The sequence below is a fragment of the Monodelphis domestica genome, chromosome 2 (assembly GCF_027887165.1).
Source record: "Monodelphis domestica isolate mMonDom1 chromosome 2, mMonDom1.pri, whole genome shotgun sequence".
NCBI classification, from domain to species: Eukaryota; Metazoa; Chordata; class Mammalia; order Didelphimorphia; family Didelphidae; genus Monodelphis; species Monodelphis domestica.
In genome coordinates, this window is record NC_077228.1 from 346,495,172 (window position 1) to 346,517,734 (window position 22,563).

Here is a 22,563-nt window from a genome sequence, read left to right on the forward strand (position 1 = left end):
GCACTTAGTTACCAACTTGCTTCAGTTTCCATATGGAAGAATTTTTTAGATCAAGTAAATCAGATCGTTGGATGTGCCTTCTTTAAGTTATATAACCCCAAGACTCTGGCATTGAGCCTAAAGTAAACCTATCCATGGTATGTTTTTTTAAGCAAGAACCTTAGCTTTTAACTCAGGACTTCAGGAAGTTTTCCCTTCAAAGTTAGCAGTCAGGTTTTCATTATACTTCAAAGATGGCTTTTTTTTTTCTCCTTCAAATCAGGAAAAAACCTAAAACCCTATGCAAAACCCAAGACAAGAATGGTAATGCATTGAAGAATTACAGACTACCATGTCTTGAGATCACTGGGACACAAATGCAAACTAGTTATGGAGAAAGACATGAGATACACAGCAAAATACATTTTGGTGGGGCAGAAGAGGGATTCTTGATTTACCTTGGGTTGCTGAGGCACCAGATTTGACTTCCTCTGGCTTCAACTCCTGTGTATCTACTGTTCTGAGATCCTCTTGTTCATCTATTTCCATAGAGGCATCTTCTGTGTTCTCTTCCTGCTCACTGCTGGGGGGCTGAGCGGACTGCTGTTGCTCCTGGCTGGCTACATCTATAGTCAAAGCACAAAAATCCATCTAGATCACTTTGCAGAAAATTGAAAGACATACCATGGTACTTCTCTTAATTTCTAATTTCCAAAACTGTATTAGTGCCACTGGATGAGTCATGCAAGATACCTGACTCAGTCCCCCTACGTTGCAGAGAGATAACTACCCTTCCCTATTTTCCATAGATGTGTAAATAAATCAAATAATTTATCAGCACTATGGAAATATATGCCCCAAATAAATATGAAAGAATCCATAACATTTATTCATCAGTGCGTGTGAAGTAGTATGATTCAGAATCTGGACTCTGAAGACATTGACTTGTCTGACCTCAGCTGCTCTGAGCCTCTACTATTGGGGATAATATTTTTATCTACTTGCCTAATAAGGTTGTTGTGTGGAAGTGTCTTGTTTGTCTCAAGGTGCTATGGAAACAAGGTTTTTTTATTAGCCTCACCAGGTAGCTATCATGAACCTGATCACATGGAGATGGATTTTCCATAGAAAGGTCAAAAAGTAACCTGTAGAAGCAGGGACTGCATGTTTGAATCCTGATTCTAGAATTAACTCATCATTCTATTTTACCTCTCCTTTTTACTGACATGGGAAAACATCTATTCTAATTTCCTGATACAGCGGGTAACATCTTTAAATGAGCTATAAGCAACAAGTCACTTGAAGTAAATTAGCACTGGGAACACAGTATGTTAAGTGGGGTCACTTTCAAATGACAAAAGCATTTGAAAGAGCACATTAGGTATAGAAATATTCAGCTTTTATTGAAATATAAACTTCACATTAGCATTTCTTCTAAGAGGATTTCTGCCTATGTTCTTAACTCCAAATTTAAAATTAAGATAGGTTAATTAGATGACTGCACAGAATGACTCAGTTCATGAAGAAGGCAATGACTGCTTTGCAGTACCCATTGATACTGTACCATAGGTCTGTGCATCATAGGATTCACTGCCTTGCTTAATATGTTCAAATGCATCAGCTTCCTCCGCATTTGCTTGGGACTTGGATGCTTCTTGCTCTGCTGAACTGGTGGATTCCACTGTTCTTAGCCGCTTATGTACATGCTCACTGTGATCTCCCATAGAGCGTTCATTGTCAGCATGGCCAGGCTTTCTTTTAAAACTCTGTGGATAGATTAAGATAAATAGGTAACTAGTTTTGCTAAGAATCTTGGGAATATGACTTATTTTTCTATTTGTCTAGCAGACACCCTAACAGACGGAAATTTTATGTACCAACGCATGTATGTATAATGTATGTATAATAATGCAATGTACCAAAGCACGATGACATGTATTTGGGGGGTAAGAAACAATGATAATGTGGCATTGTGCTCCACAGTGCCACAAGGGAGAAAGCCCCAGCAACACGGCTCTATGAGGAAAAGCAGCTTCAACTTTTTCCACTCTAGTACTTATGGGGGACAGGTGGAGGAAGAGAGAGAAATAGGCACTGGCAGTATCATTTATAAATTCTCCTTTCTATAGTCTACACAAATATTAAGAAGAAAAACAGAAAAAGACCTGTGTGTTTCTCTTGCTCTGCTTCTGGGAAGCCAAGCGGGACATCAGCTTAGACTCATGGCCTTCTACTTGTCTTGCATCTGCAGTACCACTTCCATGTTCCTGAAAATCCAAGGTCATAGAGGACCAAAGCAAGAAGTCATCAATAATTTATTCTAGTAGACACCAACCAATTTAACATTCATTGACTTTATGCTCTCACCATTCAGGTCAAGTTATAAAAACATTGCCCTCATGAGCTAGGTTATTAAAAATCAAAGTTTAAAATGTTTGTAAAGTTGTTGTAACAGTCAAAAACAAGGTAACTCTGCTACAGATACATCACTATAGGAAACCTGATTTCAATCTCTCTCATGGAGAGTTACTTCAAAAACTGTTTCTTCAAAACCATCATCCCAATACTACCTGCTACTTATGAAATAAATCTCTTAAATGCATGAACTTCTGTATTCTCTGTGGGACAAATACTCAAACACACTATTTTTCTCAAGAAACATAATCAAAGGTGAACTATGGAGTATTCAAAAGAGGGGAGGGAGGAGGAGGAAGAATCATATCTCCCCCTAACCATTTTATTAAGACTTCTTCAAATGGCAAGAGAGGGAGAGTTAATCACTAAAAAATAATAGGTTTGAGCTATAATTCTGAAACTGAATCACCTCTTTAGCTTGGTCTTTCTCAGATGCAGAACCAGCTTGCTCAAGGGCAATTTCACTCTGTAGGCTCTCCTCTCCAGTCTGCCCAGTGGATTCATGTTCCTTCCTCTCTGTGCCTTCAGGCACCTCTTCATCCCCTTCTGGAATTTCCCTTTCTTCTTCCTGGGATGAAAGAGAATAATAATACCTAGCACTGTGGGAGGAGGCAATATAAGGGAAATCACAAAAACTATGGCTTCAGCTAGTTATATCAATAAAGTGACTAATAATGGGAAGATCTTCCTCAAGTTCTTGGTTGGAAATCACCCAAACAGATTATAAATTCAGACTGAAAGTCACCTCAGAGATTACTTAGTCTAACCCCATCATTTTATATGATAGAAAAATGTAGTACTACCCCATTATTTTATAATGAAGAACCCAAGGCCCAAAAAAGGTCAGTCAAGTAATTTGTTCAACTACATACTAAACAAGGTCAAGATTTTAGCCTGGGTTCTTTGACCCCAACTCTCTTTGCACTGTTCCATGCTGCCTGACTAGCAGAAGTGAATTATTAAAGTGAACTAGTAAATATGTCAGAGGTGTGTGATTGAGATTGTTTTCTAACTCTGCTACCCAAACAGATATTTCATCAAAAAGAAAATGATTCTTGCTTTCTTTCTTTTTTTTTTAAACCCTTACCTTCCGTCTTGGAACCAATACTGTGTATTGGCTCCAAGACAGAAGAGTGGTAAGGGCTAGGCAATGGGGGTCAAGTGATTTGCCCAGTGTCACACAGCTGGGAAGTGTCTGAGGCCAAATTTGAACCTAGGACCTCCCATATCTAGGCCTAGCTCTCAATCCACTGAGCTATCCAGCTGCCCCCTTGCTTTCTATTTATTGAGAGAGAACAATTAACCATTATCACACCACACCTGAGGCTGGAGACCTTGGTGAGTTGGAACTCGATTCTCCTCACTGGCTTCCTTGCTGGCATCTTTGTTCTCTTCCTCTTCCTCAGCTGCATTTTCCTCAGAGTTTTCAATACTATCTTTCTCTTGGTTATCAAGTCCTGCCTCAGCCTCTTTTTCCTCCTCCATCTTATCTTCAGATGTGCCTTCTTCAGGCAGGCCTTCATCCTGACCTTCCTTGCTTTGGTCAGGAATAGCTTCTTGATCTTTTCCCTCAGTTCCACAACCAGTTTCTTCTGGGTCCACTGGCTTCTCATCTATTTCAAGAGGATTGGCTTCTGTAGAAAGAATAAAAAAAGTAAATGGAACATTGAATTTCAGAAATCTGCAATGAAGAGGGTGTTATGCAACAAAGAAGAAATTAAACTAGCTTAAATGTTTTTGATATTGGCTTTAGAAATATGAGAACTCTAAGATCCTCATCAGATCTAGAACTTAAATCATGATTTCAAATGGGACGATAGCCCTATTTATTTGAAATGTTTGGTGACAACCCTACATCATCTAGTCTTTGAATAGCACCTTCAATAGAATACCACTTTCTCATTCACAATGGAAAGCATTAGCTTGGGCAAATTCATCTGATGAGAGTTAAATGTCAGCACAAACTATTCCATACCTAAAGGAAATCATTAAAGATCATGTGTATTCAGAAATTTGGAATTTATATGTCAAATAGTCAAGTCCCTAACTTTTTGCCCCAAATGAACTATGTATGTCTGGGATTTCATTTTTTCCTCTTTAAAATGAAGAAGTTGGAGATGATATGTAAGGTCCCCTGCTACAATGACAGTCTCTAATTAAATATGAGAATCTATAGCCTAAATGGCTACTGCTATGCTTTATCAATGTACACTGGGTATAGAGAGGGAACAAGTGTTCATTCTAGACTATCACACAGAGGCCCCGGTACATGAATATAAATGGAAAGAATGAAAAAAAAAACAGAGGGAAAAAGAATGAGAGCATGTGTTAGGAGATGAAAAAAAGAGAAACAGAGTGGCTAGAAAGAAGAGTAATACAAGAGTATGAAATAATAATAAGATTAAGGAGATACTTATTTAATTAGCTTTTACTTATATCCAAACTATACTGTATGTATATTTATTTAGACTACTTTTTGCATAGGAATAAACTGTTATGTATTCTAAGTAGGGGGTGGAAATGAATACACAACCAGTTTAAACTAATCTGATCACATGGTTTGGAGCCTAATCTCCATTCCAGTTTCTGTCCCCACCCCCACCCCAATTGATAGGGTGGTTTTTTTTTTTTGTTTGTTTGTTTTTTTGAGAAAGCAAAACCTATTTCTTAACCATTCTTAGCATGTTCTACCATTAAAATAGTATCCTCTATTGGTACCTCCTTCTTCTTCATCTTTATCCTCTTCATCACTCTTTTCTGCACCATCAAGGTTCAGGTCATCAGGAAGGTCCAGGGGCTCTGGTTCAAGTTGTTTTTCTTGGTTGTCATAATAAGGATCCACTTCATTTTCATCATATTCCCTCTGGTAGGCAGAGGAGAGCAGAATAAAGAGAATAATATACTAAGAAATATCTTCATGCGTTTTACTATATTGGCATGTAAACTCCCCAAGAGAAGGGACTAATTATTTCCTTTGTCTTGCCATGTGCTTAGAAGACTACGTGGGACATAGAAGGCATTTAATGTTGCTGAACTAAATGAACTCTTTAAAACAATGTGCTTTGTAAAGATTAAATTTAACTCTCTCCTGATTGTGAAAATGAAATTAACTTTCTCCTGATTGTGAAAATTAAATTAACTCCTCTGCCCATTTTTTTAGATTTAATCACCAAAAGTGTAAACACCCTACTTATAGTGGAGTGGGGAGATCTGCCCATTTTTAGAACTAATCACCAAAAGTGTAAACATCCCCCTTAATCATTTAGTGAGAGAGGTCTGTGACCCATGTGTGCAATAGTGGGTGATGAATCAGAATCAACTGCCTACCCTTGGGCAGTCCTAAAGCAAGGCTTCAACAGTAATTGGTAGACATAAAAATTCGAGGAAGACACAGGAAGTGATGCAAAAGAAAATGTCTTTAAAAGGGAGTTACAACTTCCTGTGAGAGACCATCGTCTGAGATTCGTGGGAGAATTGTCTGAGATCTTCAGAGTTAAACTTGGACTTTGGCTTCTTCTGGAGTTCTGAGTTCGAGTTGGAAGCTCAAGAAGAATCTGCTGCCTGGACCTCGGACCCTGTTCCTGGTAAGATTGTCCTTGAATATCTTCCTTTGGACTAACACATGGTGAGTGAAAAAGCTGACTCCTTTCCTGGATTTTCTGAAGAGACTAGCCTCAGGAGAGACCTATCCTCTTGAGAGAGGCTCCCTGTAATTCCAGGTCCTCGGCTACAAGGGCCAAGGCCTCTCTGGTTAAGGACTAAACTTACCTGCCTATTTTTTGAGCCAGGGATCAGGGCAAAATACTTAGTGCTTAAGCTAGATATCTTACCCTATCTTCTCTCTGATTTTCTAACTTTACCCTTTCTATATTTTGTAAATAAATTGCAAATAAATCTCTTTGGAATTAATTAAATTCCTGGTGACCCTATTTTAAATAATCCAATCCAATCTTTTATTAAAAAAAAAACAAACCCTTTTCTACCCTTACAGTTTTTATACACGATTCATCAGATATTTTCCTAAAAAGAGACTGCTGTATGATGTCCCTAGTTATCAGTCAGTCTACACAAACAAGCAAGATTTTAATAGTCATTCTGTCATTTCAAAACTATCTACATAGGTTCTTCAGTAGCCAGTCACAAAGAAATTTTAGTTTTTAACAGCAAAGCATTAACATGGCTTCAAGTTTCATGAACATTCTACCTCTTTGTAAAAAGTTAAATGTACTATTAAGTAATCACTTTGCATATCCTTACTCTTTTACATATTAACTGGAATGATAATAAATGGAGAGAAAAGAGAATAAGCAATTGAGGGGATTTTCCTTCTGGATTAATTGAAGATTTGCACATTAGTTAGATATCTTTTTTCTAAGATCTAAGCTAACTCTGGCCAAAATTACCAATGAAACTTAGATTATTAGAAAGAACCTAAGTGCCAGAAGACACAGATTTGCTCAAAATTAAATTTTTAAAAAATGGAAGAAGAATGCTAGCCTCCTTAGCTCCAGTTCCATTCTATATTGTTTATTATGTCTACACACACTAAGGATAATGAATACAATTTAGAAGATAGAAAAACATGGTTTCTATTTCAGTCTTAAGAGTCAGGAGGAAGTTTTCATCAGGTTGTATGTATCTGCAAGAAATCACCACTATATCTAGAACTTATTTTGAAATTCTAATTACCTCATCTATTTGCTCATGAATTTTCTCTTTGCCTTGTCCATCATCATCTGCCTTTCCCTCTCCTTCTTCTTCCTGTTTGTTTCGCTGTTTTTGATCTTTGTTCTGATTGCTTGCATCCATGTTGTCATCCTTTGCAACAAGCTCAGAGTCCTCCTTAACAGACAGAAAAAGAGGGGGAGAAAAGAGCATAATGGGGAGTACAGATACAAAACTCTCATGCCCAACCTTAGAAACTGCTTACACAACAACTTTATTCTTAGACTTGGCAATTTTCTTCCTAATCCTACAATGTAGAAAAATGTACAGCCTGCAAGGAATCATGGAATGGCTAGAAGAATAACATTCAAGGTAGATCCATACATCAGTACTGTGGAGTAATTGTACAGACACTATGCAAAGTGCCATACTTGGGCAATAAATTTGAAACTATTACGCTATATCACCATATGCACTAAAGGGTTCTGAGAGCTTCCCAGCTCCATGATTTTATACATCTGGAATAACTAAAACAATTGGAAGAATTCTATGGCCACTGACAGACTCCACTGTTCAAACATTTTTGCCAAAAGAAGCCTTTTATTCTCCCATTTTCCTTATCTTAATTCTAATCCAGTTTTATAAAGCAATCTCACTAATGTTGACTATAACCAATGAAACCAATAAATCCTGGAGGCAAGCAGCAAAGAAGGAAAAGGAAAGGAATGAAAATAGAGGGAATAAAAATGAAAAAAGCATAAAAAGAAGGGGAAAAAAGCTTATAAGGCCTCTTTGTAAGCAGAAAATGGTAATGTTATAAAAATTATCTCTTATGTGGCCACACTATGACCTTGATACTTTACTGTTTTTCCCCTTCCTTTAAAAAAAAATACCTCATCCATTCCTGGCCCAGTTTCTTCTGTCTTACTATCATCTTCATCTTCCTCCTCCTCCTCCTCATCATCCCCCCAGAGTCTCTCATCTAGTTTCTCAGCTTGCTCTCCATTGAGATCTCCCATCTGTTTATCCAATTCTTCATTTTCATTATTGGATTTCTCATCATCTTCTTCTGAAAAGGGAGAAGCATTTATTCAGCTCAATGAGATATGACCCAATATGGAAGAGAAGACAAAAGTCAGATCTTGGTTCACATAAAAGCCAAAAGTCCTTCAGAGTAAACAAACAGGGACTCAGAGGTGGCCCCTATTTGAAAGCCAAACACCTGGCTCTATTTACACAAAGCCTTTGACTAGTCCATGGGTATGGCACAGAAATCAGTGAGGGAATGGGAAAAATTGGGTTCTAACTCTACCTGTGACTAGCTGAGTAACTTTGTGGAAGGCCTTTCATCTCTCTGAGCCTCAATTTTTCAAGCAGCATTTGTAGTAGATGACAATCTAAGTTTCCTTTCAGCAGAAATGTTATGAGGCTATTATAATCTAAATAGTAACTCATTTCTGTAAGTTTCTCTACCTCATACCCTGCTCCAAGCAACCATTTTCTTCTTACCCAATACATAATCCCACCGTAATGTGTCAAGATACAATGTACTTTGCTATTGATAGGCCCCTTGCTGATCTCTCAAAGCTTTGGGCAAACACAACCACAGCTGAGGATCTTTGAAGCTAAAGAAGCCACTCTGTAAGGAGGTTCATGAGGTCACTGGGGAAAGGAAACATCTTTGAAATCAACTAGAAATTTTTACCATTGTCAAGAGATACTTGAACCAAATGTAATTCAACTGACCTATACATTTATACAAACATTAACTTTTTTCTCAAAATAAGGCATTACCAGGTCCACGTTATTATTGAAAAGCAGCAAACCTCGTTTTTCAAGTTCTCCGTCATGCATTTTCCCATCAAAGTCCTCTGACATTTCAATGGCATTATCTTCTCCTTTAATATCAGATTGTGAATCTGGGTCCTCTTTCTCTTTTTCTTGACCCTTTTGATGACTGTCCTCTACCTATATTGAATAATATTGCCAAAGACACTTATGAATAGCTAAACATTATTTAAATTATTATTTAATTTTGTTTCATTATTGGAAATTTAGATCTCAAATTCAATCATACAAAATATTTTTGCCTTCTCAGAGAAAAAAATTGACCCTACAATTATAAATATAATTATATCAATGGTTAGCAAACTACTACTTAAGGGATCAATAAGCCTGTTGCTTATTTTTTAGACCCATGAACTAACAATGGTTTTAACATGTTTTAATATGATAAAATTTTATTTAAAAAAGGAAAAATCCTTTCTTAGCTCAGGTCTTATTAAAACAAGAAAAGGCTATATTTTGTCCTGCAAGTCAGTTTACCAATCACTGGAATGGAGTATTATTTTTTTCCTTTTCTTTTTTGGGGGGAAGAGGTATGTGGGAATAGACTTGTGATTTCAACACTTTAGGAAACCACTGGTGTGGAAACTCCCTCCATCATGACATACCAGCAATTTACGTATAGCTTCCATCCTAAGAAAGCTGCTTGGGGAAAACAGAGATTAAGTAGCTTGCCTATAATCAAATAGCTAATAATTAACAGAAGTAAGATTCAAACCCAGGTCTACCTGATTTTAAACCTGGCATTCAATCCATTACTCCACACTGTTTCTAAGTCGAGACATAGATTGTAAAAAATGTAATTTTAGTACCTCTGCATAGCTCTATAATTGCTGGAGTTAAGATAATCCAATATAAAGTTTAATAAACTTTATATAAAGTTTATTCCAACTTTAAGAATATAAAGTTATATAAAGTTTAATCCAACTTTAAGAATATGAAAACTTTCTGCCACAATAAAGTCTTGATTCCAAGAAGGAAAATTGGGGGGGGGGGGGGGGGTTGTTTTGACAAAGAACTTTTACTTATAGAAGACTACATACCAACAGAGCATTTCTGTTCCCTGCTGGATATAGATTACAATATATAAACTTATAATATAACTGCCTTTATGTTGGCCAAGTTTTAAGAACCAAGACCAAGAAAAAAATGGTCCTTAAGGAGTCTCCAAAAACCATTGAAATTCCCAATTTTAAAAAATAAGTCCTAACCCTGAAAAGCTCATTTGTTTTTCTCCAAAATGATAATAAAGTAACTTATGGCTAAGTAATGAGATTCCCTGTGAGACTAGCAAAAACATTTTCCCCCCTATTTCTATAGAAACACACAGAGAAGAAAATGGGCTCACCACATACCTGTTCTTCATTTTCTATTTGGTCACTCACATCCTTCAAGCCTTCACCCTCGCCAATTCCACCACCTTCATAGTCATGGAACTCTGATGCTCCTTCTCCTGCAGACTCTTCCATCAATTCTTTGGGAAGGCAAAATCCCTTTCAAAAAACAGAGAGAGCAGTGAAGAGATTGAGTCATGATCATTTATTTACAGTAAGAAAACAGGGCTCCAACACAGCTCAGCAGCAAAAACTAGACTCCAACACAGCTCAGCAGCAAAAAGTAGAAAGAGAAATCCCATTCAAAATCACCTTAGACAAAATAAAATACCTAGGAATCTACCTCCCGAGAGAAACACAGGAACTATATGAACACAACTACAAAACACTCGCCACACAACTAAAATTAGACTTGAGCAATTGGAAAAACATTAACTGCTCATGGGTAGGACGAGCCAATATAATAAAAATGACCATCCTACCCAAACTTATTTATCTATTTAGTGCCATACCCATGGAACTCCCAAAAAATTTCTTTACTGATTTGGAAAAAACCATAACAAAGTTCATTTGGAATAACAAAAGATCAAGGATATCCAGGGAAATAATGAAAAAAAACACTAATGAGGGGGGCCTAGCAGTCCCAGACCTCAAACTATATTACAAAGCAGCAGTCATCAAAACAATTTGGTACTGGCTAAGAGACAGAAAGGAGGATCAGTGGAATAGACTGGGGGCAAGCGACCTCAGCCAGATAGTATACAATAAACCCAAAGATCCCAGGTCTTGGGACAGAAATCCACTATTCGATAAGAACTGCTGGGAAAATTGGAAGACAGTGTGGGAGAGATTAGGAATTGATCAACACCTGACACCCTACACCAAGATAAATTCAAAATGGGTGAAAGACTTAAACATAAAGAAGGAAACCATAAGTAAATTGGGTAAACACAGAATAGTATACATGTCAGACCTTTGGGAAGGGAAAGACTTTAAAACCAAGCAAGACATAGAAAGAATCACAAAATGTAAAATAAATAATTTCGACTACATCAAATTAAAAGGCTTTTGTACAGACAAAACCAATGTAACTAAAATCAGAAGGAAAACAACAAATTGGGAAAAAATCTTCATAAAAACCTCTGACAAAGGTTTAATTACTCAAATTTATAAAGAGCTAAATCAATTGTACAAAAAATCAAGCCATTCCCCAATTGATAAATGGGCAAGGGACATGGATAGGCAGTTTTCAGATAAAGAAATCAAAACTATTAATAAGCACATGAAGAAGTGCTCCACATCTCTTATAATCAGAGAGATGCAAATCAAAACAACTCTGAGGTATCACCTCACACCTAGCAGATTGGCTAACATGACAGTTATGGAAAGTAATGAATGCTGGAGGGGATGTAGCAAAGTAGGGACATTAATTCATTGCTGGTGGAGTTGTGAACTGATCCAGCCATTCTGGAGGGCAATTTGGAACTATGCCCAAAGGGCGATAAAAGAATGTCTACCCTTTGATCCAGCCATAGCACTGCTGGGTCTGTACCCCAAAGAGATAAGGGACAAAAAGACTTGCACAAAAATATTCATAGCTGCGCTCTTTGTGGTGGCCAAAAATTGGAAAACGAGGGGATGCCCTTCAATTGGGGAATGGCTGAACAAATTGTGGTATATGTTGGTGATGGAATATTATTGTGCAAAAAGGAATAATAAAGTGGAGGAGTTCCATGGAGACTGGAACAACCTCCAGGAAGTGATGCAGAGCGAGAGGAACATAACCAGGAGAACATTGTACACAGAGACAAACACACTGTGGTATAATCAAACGTAATGGACTTCTCCATTAGTGGCGGTGTAATGTCCCTGCACAATCTGCAGGGATCAAGGAGAAAAAAACACTATCCATAAGCAGAGGACAAACTGAGGGAGTAGAAACACCGAGGAAAAGCAACTGCCTGACTACAATGGCTATGGGGACATGACAGAGGAAAGACTCTGAGCGAACACTCTGATGCAAATACTAACAACATGGCAATGGGTTCAAGTCAAGAACACATATGATACCAGTGGAATCACACGTCGGCCACGGGGGGTGGGAGGGAGGAAAAGAAAATGATCTTTGTCTTTAATGAAAAATGCATGGAAATGATCAAATAAAATACTATAAAATTAAAAGAAAAAGAAAACAGGGAAAAGCATTGTTTATTTGCTCACTGTCATTGCCTGCCTCCAAATTTACATTTTGTAGCCATTTCAGAACTTCTATGCAACTACTAAGTGATAATCAGTTTAAAAAACTAACAATGAATATCTGTGTTAAGTCTTCAATGAATGAAACTGCTATCCCTTAAAGATTTATGTGGTTAGTGAAATTAATTCCCATAAAGATCTGCTAAGTCAACACAACTTTTAACTAATTGAAGTAGTACCTGCTATTTCATAACTTAGTTTTGTTTCACATCCTTCAAATTGGTAAAGATTAATCAACAATCAAGAAATACTGAAAGACATACTAAGAAAATCTTTGAGGAGCTGTGAGTAGATCTAACTATTCTGGGAAACAATTTCAATCATGGCTCAAAAATCCATAAAACTTTTTACACCCACTGACCTAGTAAGCTCATATCTAAGTATATACCTTAAAGGAAGGCAAAGACAGAAAAAAGTAGGCCCTACATATACCCAAATACTGATAGTATTTTTTGCAATAGCAAGAAACTAGACACAAAGTAGGCATCCATTAACTTGGTGATGGCTGAATGAATTGTGAAACAAAACTACAATGAAATTTTATTATTGACAATAAATATGAAAAAAATCAGAGAAACCTGAAACCTATGTATAATTAATACAGAACAAAGGAAATAGAACCAAGAAATGTCTTCCTGTCCAACTAGCCAAACAAACCACATCAATACACTGGCCATGTCTAAATATATGTCTCATACTACACTACTAGTATATGTAATACCTCTCTGCCAAGAAGTGAGTTGCATGCTTTAATATCCATATTTTGAAGCATAGTCTATGGATCAAAGTTTTGTAATCTTTCATAGTTGTTTTCTTTTAAACTGTATTAGTCATTATATAAATTATTCACATGATTCTGCTCATTTCATTCTGCAATAGTTCATATAAATCTTCCCAAGTGTCTCTAAATTCTTCATAATTATTTCTTATAGGACATTAATATTCACAAAATTATAGGTTTTGAGAATTAGATGGGACCTCAACAGTCATTTAGTCAACCCAGAGACAAAAGATTTCCCACCATAACTTCTCAAGTCTCTAATTTTCACAGAGTTGTCCCTGACTTCAAGTCTAAATTGGCTTTGTTGAAATTTCCTCCCATTGTTCCTGGGTCTGCCCTCTAGGGTCAAACAGAACAATTCTGATCACTCCTCCACATGACCATTCTTCAAATATTTGAACACTGTTATCATGATCTTCATTTCTCCATGATTAGTTTCTCCAACCAGTCTTCTTGTTTACTCAAGACCCTTTATCATCTGTTTGCCCTCCTCTGGATACTCTCTGGCTTGTCCATCCTAAACTGTGATGCCCATTACTGAATACAACACCCCAGAAATCTGACAAGAGCAAAGTACAGTATGATTATTACATCCCTATTCTTGGGATCTATGCCTTCACTAATGTATTATACTCATGGAGCATCATTTGTTCAATCATGGGCAACCCATTTTACTTTCAGTTCTATGTTAGAACAAAATTGCCAATATTAGTACTTTTGTACATCAAAGTCCTTTCTCTACCTTTGAATACTTGTAGATATATGCTTACTATGTTTAATATCAGTGGACTATAGAGTATATACAATTTATGAGTGGGGTCAGGGAAGGTGTGTAGTGGATGGTAGAGTACAGTTTCAAATTTATATTTGAGAATATCTAAACAAGTTCACAGCACTAGAAATAGGTGCTATTTTCCCACTATTCTCCAACAAATGCCATTTTCATCTTTTGACATCCTTGACAATTTCTAAGGTAAAAGGTAGAGAATATTGATATTGCTTTAATTTGTATTCCTTTATTATTACTGACTTGATCATTTTATCATATGGCTGTTGATAGCTTGCATTTCTCTTTGTGAAAACTGCCTGTTCATATTCTTTGACCACTTATATTATATCATAATTTCAGAAATGTGTTCTGATATAGGTGCAATGACAAGACACTGGAGGCTTCCTGTAACTTGTCATATCACCTCAGAACAAAACCCTAAAATACAAGCTGCCCCAAAGATAAAACATCACCGTTCTTTCTTGCATCAGTTTCCCTTCACACTGGATAAGCAATAGATCTTTCTAAAGAACAATAAATCTTCCTTTCAAACCTGGGAGATATTTCCACCATAATATATAGGGAAAACCATGTCACTACTATAATACTCATTCGACTCTACTGGCACCTCTAGAATCAAATATAACTGTTAGTTTTTAAAGTCCTACACAACCTAGTCCCCCCTATTTTTCAACATCACTGCACATTATTCAGCCTCTCACACTCTGAGATCTAGACAAGCTGAACTATGTATTTCACATAACACACTTGATCTCCATACCTTTGAACTATTCCCCACCCCTGGAATATAACTCTTTCTCACCTCTGCTTTAGAAAACCTTTTCTTACATTAAGATACAGCTCAAGTACCATCTTTTAGTTGTAATTTTTCCTGTAAAAATTTCCCTTTCAAACTGTCTTGTAATTAACTTTGTATTTATTTTCTATATATTTATGTGGGTTCTTGTTTCCTGTTAGAATATACGTTCTTTGTGTATAGGAAGTATTTTATTTATTGTATTTTTATCCCTAACATCTAACATATTTCTCAGTAAATAATGGACACTTAATAAATACTTGTTGATTGATAGATTGATGGGCAAGAGGTACCTATAACAAGATTCATCCCTCTCGGTACAGCCTATGTTGCCTCAATAACTCACACAAAAAAAATATATCATTCAGATGATGGAGAAATACCTCATATAGTCACAGACCCAATACTTCTTAATTATACCCATTCTAATTGAAGAAACATTGCCCTCCTAAAGAAAGCACAAATCTACACTGATTATACATACTAAACCTTACTCATATTCTCATTGGCACATAATAATGAGGAAAAATCTTATATGAATAAAGTCTTAATAAGCAATATACACTAATGAAAGATTCTTCTCTGATAAATAAAAGGCCTTAAAACTTATCAATAAAGACTACATTTGGAGTTGTTGTTACATTGAGTTGACTTATCAGACTTCTTGCTTCAGACGATAGTAACTACTCTATAGATTTTTTTTCCAAAGCTAGGGACTAAAGTTCAATAGAATGTTAACCATTTTTAAATGTTATGTGCTATGTGCTGACTAACTATCTCTTAAGTTCTGTCCATCCAATTTCCAACCATAATGTGGGTAATAGATTAGCCAATTGCTTTTTCCTCTGTGGTTAGTCAGACTGAACTCTTTGGAGTAACAATGGATCTAATGAAGGAAGGTAGTCAAAGTCAGGAGTTTAACACAATCAGCACAGTATTATCTTTAAGTAGCAGCATCAGAAGGAGCTCATTATCATCTAAAAAAACTCCTCTGAATTTAGATTCTAGGTAGGACAATTCTCTATGATGATAAACACCTTTGGCAAGTAGGCATCTCTAGGTTTCATACCTCATTTAATATCGCTGGGGGGACTGTACAAAGTAATCTGTGTTACTGTATATTTTCAAGGAATTCTACTTGATATGATAATGAATGGGAAAAATCTTGCTTGGAAAAGAGTCTTCTAAGGCAGCAGTTTTGTTTTGTTTGAACTATATAGTCAATAAGCAATAAACACAGTGGGACCTTATATTCTTTAAATGTTTCCATCAACTGTGTGAGACAGTAAAGATGCTGTCTGCTGTAACATCATTTGTGAAAGGCTGCCTGTTCCCTTCTTTTGTCTTCAATGATGTCCTTGATACCAGTGCAAATTATTCTTATAAAGATTTCTCACTGAAACAAAGGCCCATCTTTGTAACTTCAGTACTCTTCTGCTGATACTATATAGCTATGAATCACAGATTGCAACAATTTCCAAAGAACTAAAATTATAGGTCATTTGAAAAGGTGTAGTAGATAAGTATTACTAAATAAGAACTATGCATAAAGAGCAGAATAAAGTATATCACTGAGTATATATGTGACTAGAAGAAGGTAAAAAGTGAACCATTAACAAAATTCAAGGAACAGATGGGATAGCCCAAGAACTGCATTAATATTCATGAAATCTTAAGGAATTTAGAAGAAGGCTCTCATTGTATGGGTAATTTCTCATAAAGAATTAATGGAAGGACATAGCCAATAATCACACATGATAAGAATATGTGGATAGATTTTGACCTGCATTGTTAAGATTCATTTAAGTGTCAAAGTAAGTACATAAACCAAAAATATTTATTCTAATGTGGTCACTAGGTTCTACAAATACCTATTTGTCAGTTCTAATGAGTTCAACAAAATGCCCTCAAAATAGAAAAAATTCTTGGGGGAAAAAAAAATAACCTGGAAGAGTCAATGGCCTTCTAATTCTTCCAGTTAACTTTGTGGGATTCTATTGAATAAAAAATTAATCCTAAATTTAAGGTTTTTGAAATATCTAGGTCTCTTATGGCCTAACTGGTCTCCAAATGAAGCTTACCTTCTGACCAAGTTCAGAGAAGACATGAGTAAGCACAGAGAGCAATTTCCCAGTGCTGCGGTGAGTTGCCAAGGACACTGTTAGGTGAAATAAGACGAGATCTGAATACCTGGAAAGCAGGGGCATGAGGCGTACCAGCAAGGAACAGGCCTGATTGAAGAACTGTATGTTCAAACAAACAAAAAAATTTTCTTCAGTGCAAGTGCTTTGTTTTGACAAAATAACAGCAAAAGTTCATAATTCCAATCCTCAGTTTTTTCTATAAGATTTAGTTGTCCAAGAATAGTCAAGTTACAGAATTCTCCTCTGACAGTGAAGCATGCATTTCACAAAAGCGCAGAATTTTGTTTGTCCAACTCTGAGCAAGAAGCTCCCCAGGAAAGAAATTCCTATATCAAAGATAATGATTTTTCTGTAATTTGTAATCTTGGACAGCTTCCTGGGGCACTTGCCCAGAGCCACATACGTCAGTTTATATAAAAGTGAGGAACTGAAATCAGGTAATAGTAGGGAGGAATAGCCCTCAGGAAACTATTCCATGCTGCCTCTCCTGTAACAGAGTAAAACATAAAATTTTACAAAAAAAAAAATGCAAGATTGTTATTTGAATGATCAACTTCACATATTTTTAGGCTATTGTGGAATAACAAGAGTTTTTAGTTTTAACTATTATTAATTAAAATAGTATATATTTGTTAAATGTTAATATGTGGTGTGTATTTGTTTGCTTGAGGTGGGAGCAAGGACAAGACCTATGATTTCATCAGCATACAGAACTCCCAGAAAGGGTTTTAAAACACTGATGCTGTTTGACTCCTGTTCTGCAGATTCTAGTCTTACTGATTTGCCTAAGATTTGACACTAAGAGATTGAATAACTTACCCCAAAGTCACATCAAACCCTCCTTCCCCCAGAATGGAAAGTCAAATTCCAACAAATGATTGTGTAGCTTTGTAGTATTCAAAACTATAAAACTACACATTCTTACCCATAGCATTTAAAACTGATCAATAACCTATCATGAAGGGCAGTTAGGCAGTTCAGTGGATAGAGAGCCAGACCTGGAGGCGAGAGGTCCTGGGTTCAAATTCGACCTCAGACACTTCCTAGGTGAGTGGACCCAATATCCCAGCCCATACCACTCTTTTGCCTTGGAACTAAGGCTTTACATTGGTTCAAAGACAAAAGGTAAGGGTTTTTTAAAAACATAATTTATCAGGTACATAATCAGGGCAATTTAGTAGCTGGGCTGATAATTAGTCAGACTGGAGAAGATAGAGTCAAAAGCTTTTGTTCCCTTAGACCTGTGTTGGAGAATTTATGGAGAATTTCCCTCACTCCATTGGCACCTGAGACATTCTTCACCTCACCCACCCCTCTGCCCAGAAGTCAAATGGGAATGCTTCTTCCCTCCCCTGTCTAAGACAGGGGGCTCACATGGGGCATGAGGGTGCAGTTTAGGCACTCGGCCTCTAAAAGGTTTGTCATCACTGCCTTAGAACATTCTGTAAATACATGAGTTCTTTATTTAAAGAACCAACTTACTTTGTGCTTCTCTGCTATGCAGTCCTCACCATAAGACTTTAGCCTCTCTAAGAGCTCAGAAATGGTTGAGATTATTTTTTGCACATGTAGAGAGTTAACATCAGTCCAGAAGTCATCTTCCAGGAGTTTTGTCAGAAGTCCAGACTGTAATCTCTCCACTGAGGCTTCTGTTTCTTTGGTGGTAGGAAAGAAAAACGCCATTAATGACAAAAAGCTGTCCATATACCAAAAATCATTCTGTACCAAGTAATAGAGCCACTGAGATAAGAAACTAATGGACATTAAACTAACAAAGATCAATGTGGTTTAATATTTTGTCATTTCTTCCCACCCCCCAAAATTTTTTCACTCAAAATAAAGCTAATCTTTGCCTCATTAGACTTACCACTCTCCTCTTGTTGGGTTGCTTGTTCTTTGCCATCTTGAACCTTTTGATTACTTCTCTCTGCTAAATTCTGAGTGGCAAAGAGGATTGCCTGGATAGCAATTTCCATTTGTGCAGAGAAATCCTCCACAAATCCTTCATCTGATATATGGTTGTCTTCTGAAATAAAGCAAAACTATTTTGATTTTGTGACCTGGGAAATCCTTATAAAAATCAAAGTACAAAAACTCTGCTGAAGGGACAGGAATGTAATGAGGAGAATATGTATAGAAATATGAGATATTTGGGAAATACCATATCACCTTGGCCCACATTTCGTCACCAAGTCTTTCAGTCTGAATAAGGTAAGATTTCTAAAAGACCCCTGCAGTTCTGTTATCACACACTACCATGACTCACATGTTCATGTGTTCTGGCAGAAAAGCAGGGAAGTCAAGCCGTAAGGCCACAAATCCTTTACAAATTTTGTCCCAATTACTTTTTTTTCCCAAATCAGTTTTTATTCTGATTTAATCTAGATTTGAATTAGTATTGAACTTGAGCTGAATTAACATTTATAGGATGAAAATTAGTGAATCATCACTGCTTTAGGCTTCCCACTCTTTCCCCCTAAATCTCAAAAGTCAAGTAGAAAAATTATCCTTTTTACCTTGTTTGGATGAAGTAAGAAGATGTGTTTTCCAGGCAATGAAGTCAGCCATAGCTGTATTGATTTCTTTTCTAATATATTCCAGACTCTTGACTAATGTGATTTGCTGTTCAGTTTGCTTAGCCTCAGTCCCTGGAAGAATGAATAAGGACTCTAGGTCCTGCAACTGAGCAGAGACTTTGGACATGTAATTCAACCCAGAAGAACACACTTCAAAATGTTTCCTGCAAAAATACAGAAACACTGAGAAAGTTAAAAGGGACATGAGAGAACATATGCTGCCCCAAACATACACATCACATAAATCCTATACCTGGTATTTAATGTACATACCACATAAAGACAGCTCATGCCCTCCAATTACTCTAACAACCCAAGTGAATGAGTACAAAGCAAAGACTCTGCATATTGGTGAATACCAATTCTTTTCACATGACAACAGCTTTCAGTTGCACAGTGAGCAGTGGCAACATAGCGCTATCCACTCACCAAGAATGAAAGAGAGTTTCACAAGCCTGCTGTCTGATTTTGTCCACTTCAGCTTTTACAGTTTTCATGGTTGTTAGCATCTCAGATACTTTCATCACTGAACTGTACCATAACTGGTCTGATTTCCGCATTCGACACCCAGGAGGCAGGTAATCTCCAAACACTGGAGATGGGTAGTTCAGTTCTAGTGCGATCATGTTAGGCATTGCCCCAGAAGCCTCTCCCAGAATGGGTTCAGTTATTTCTGAAGAACTTTTCCCAGAGTGGGAAGTAGAAAGTCCATCTGCTCCGCTTTTGTCATCCATACTACTTAGAGACTGCTCCTTTGGACAGCACTGAAGAAACCAGGAAAGCTGTTCCAGTACTATCATGCTTTGCATGGACAAGTGCTGTAGTTTTTCAGTCCATTGCTGAACACCATCTTGAGGTGGGAAGGCCACAAGATGAGACCCAGGAAGCCTGGAATGAATTTCCTGAACACAACTGAGAAGGTTCCTAATGGAAAGAAACCCAGCAAAAGAACATATTAAAAAGTTTCTTCAAACTTCGATTCAATTTCATTTATTAATGCAGACTAAGTGTATATATAGCATATTCTACAAAAGAACAGACTTATTTGACCTGGAGTGGGAAGCTTTTTGATTATAGGATTGTTAAATGGTTTGTGGAAGTTTGTAAGCATACACTATAACCCTAAACATGAACTTTCAAAAGTAAATGTCTGCTTACCAATTCCTATAACCCTCCCACATATTAGAGACTATTGCTCTTTGAGGAATATCTAGATTTCTTTTCTTATGAAATAAAAAAAATGAAAAAGATTAAAGTAAACATAATGAATGGTAAGAAGTTTGGACTGAACCAAAATAATTTTTATACACCAAGGACAAACCTCTGAGCCAAGAATATGTAATTTATCACAAACTTCCATAGAAGTGCTCATCTTATAAAGACCTGGAACAGCTAAGAACAATGAAATGAAAGAGTGGCCAACTGCTACTTGGGCTTACAAAGATATAAGCTTGCCTTTCAACCCTACTAGCAATGTACACATGGCCAAGTTACCTTACTCAGATTACTGGGAAAATATTTTTAAAACCTTAAGCATCTAGGTAAATGTGAATTATTTTTGTCACAGTTATAAACTGTAAACAAAAACGGGCTCAGGAAGCCTGATCTCTAGAATATGGCTTGGTGTTGGCCACACAAAGTCTTTATAAAATTATGATATTAACCATTACAACATTTAACAAAGAAAAGCTCTTAATCTGATTCATCTGGGCTGTCATTTCACATTCAATTCAGGGCAGTTCTTTGTAAGCCTTACTAAAAATCTCTAACACATCTCCAAACTTATCATAAGGATAATATTCACCTAAAGCAATTACTCATCTAATCTTAACACAATAATTACTCTTTGATTTAAATATACAACTCCTTCTCAATCATCTAAAAAGTCACATTCCACACCATTTGCCACCCAAGTTTGGTAGTCTGTACCTGAGAATAATCCACTGTTCTGTCAGGGCAGTCAGTGAACTCCTCTGGTGGATAAGTGTTTTCATGAGGTGTGCTGAGAATCCCTTACATCTATCAATGATACTCATTCCAATTTCCTGCAGGTGGAAAGTGACATAGACACATGAAGAATAACAGTGGTAGAAACTATTATCCTAGAACCATTTTACCACACTGATCTCTAGTGAGAAGGTTTGACAATTAGGCACAGAAAATGTCAGACCAGGTTTTCTAAACTGAAAGACATCTGTTGAGAATATAGTTTTGACTTGTAGATCATGGGATTTAGAGCTAGAAAAGATTTTAAAGATTATTTCACTCAACACTCATTTTACAGGTGAGGAAACTGGGGCCCAAAGAGGATGACTGACTTTATCCAAAGTTACACCATATTACAAATTATGGAAATGGAATCTGTAAGTCCAGTCCTCACTCTGACCCCAGGATCTAAAGCCCTCTCTACTGCATCACACTGCTTCCATGTGAAATAATGACTCATAATGACATACTATGTTGATTGGCAAACAGGCCATTTTTGCTCTCTCTCACAAGAAATTCCCATTGTTTGTCTGTGAGTTTTTAGAACTGGCTTTTCCTTATGCTTAGAAGATACAGTTCCTCAATTCAACCTGCTAGAATCCCTTACACCTTCAAAACTCAGGCGAATTACCACCATCAACATGAAATCTTTCCTGATTTCCCTGGCTGCTTGTACCTTTCCTCCAAAATGGCCATTCATTTTTATTTAGCATATACAGACCATTCTTGCTTTACATAAATTTGTATCATACAAAGTCAACTCCTTAGCTAGTGAGTGGCAGGATCCCATGCCAGCCTGGGCTTCAGCTCCCACACATGGTGGCAGAGCCTTACAGTCATGGAAGGGGCAGGGCCAGAAGAACAATCTACTTACACTAATGGAGACCTGGCTGCCCTTATTTCTGGACAAATCTCCTCTGAGAACATGTAAACATAACAGTGGAGACTATGATATTCTTGTCTCTGAATCCTCATCATGTAGCCCCTATAGTAGAT

At 36.8% G+C, this 22,563-nt stretch overlaps 1 protein-coding gene across 2 annotated transcripts in view; it reads right to left on the reverse strand.

The window, feature by feature from the left end:
- MDN1 (midasin AAA ATPase 1) overlaps positions 1 to 22,563 on the reverse strand; it is a 214,461-nt gene that overhangs the window by 13,081 nt on the left and 178,817 nt on the right. Inside the window, exons 78-93 of one of the 2 annotated variants that reach the window (XM_007484319.3) lie at positions 21,511 to 21,626; positions 20,011 to 20,505; positions 19,522 to 19,745; positions 18,873 to 19,028; positions 18,488 to 18,660; positions 16,943 to 17,104; positions 10,260 to 10,397; positions 8,886 to 9,027; positions 7,953 to 8,128; positions 7,084 to 7,236; positions 5,113 to 5,257; positions 3,715 to 4,028; positions 2,804 to 2,962; positions 2,145 to 2,246; positions 1,544 to 1,745; positions 438 to 605 (exon numbers count right to left, since the gene is read on the reverse strand). In XM_007484319.3, coding sequence (XP_007484381.2) covers positions 438 to 605; positions 1,544 to 1,745; positions 2,145 to 2,246; positions 2,804 to 2,962; positions 3,715 to 4,028; positions 5,113 to 5,257; positions 7,084 to 7,236; positions 7,953 to 8,128; positions 8,886 to 9,027; positions 10,260 to 10,397; positions 16,943 to 17,104; positions 18,488 to 18,660; positions 18,873 to 19,028; positions 19,522 to 19,745; positions 20,011 to 20,505; positions 21,511 to 21,626 — 3,025 coding nt within the window. Of the gene's footprint in view, positions 1 to 437; positions 606 to 1,543; positions 1,746 to 2,144; positions 2,247 to 2,803; positions 2,963 to 3,714; positions 4,029 to 5,112; positions 5,258 to 7,083; positions 7,237 to 7,952; positions 8,129 to 8,885; positions 9,028 to 10,259; positions 10,398 to 16,942; positions 17,105 to 18,487; positions 18,661 to 18,872; positions 19,032 to 19,521; positions 19,746 to 20,010; positions 20,506 to 21,510; positions 21,627 to 22,563 lie in introns of both variants that reach the window. The other variant, XM_007484318.3, reaches the window with a different exon arrangement.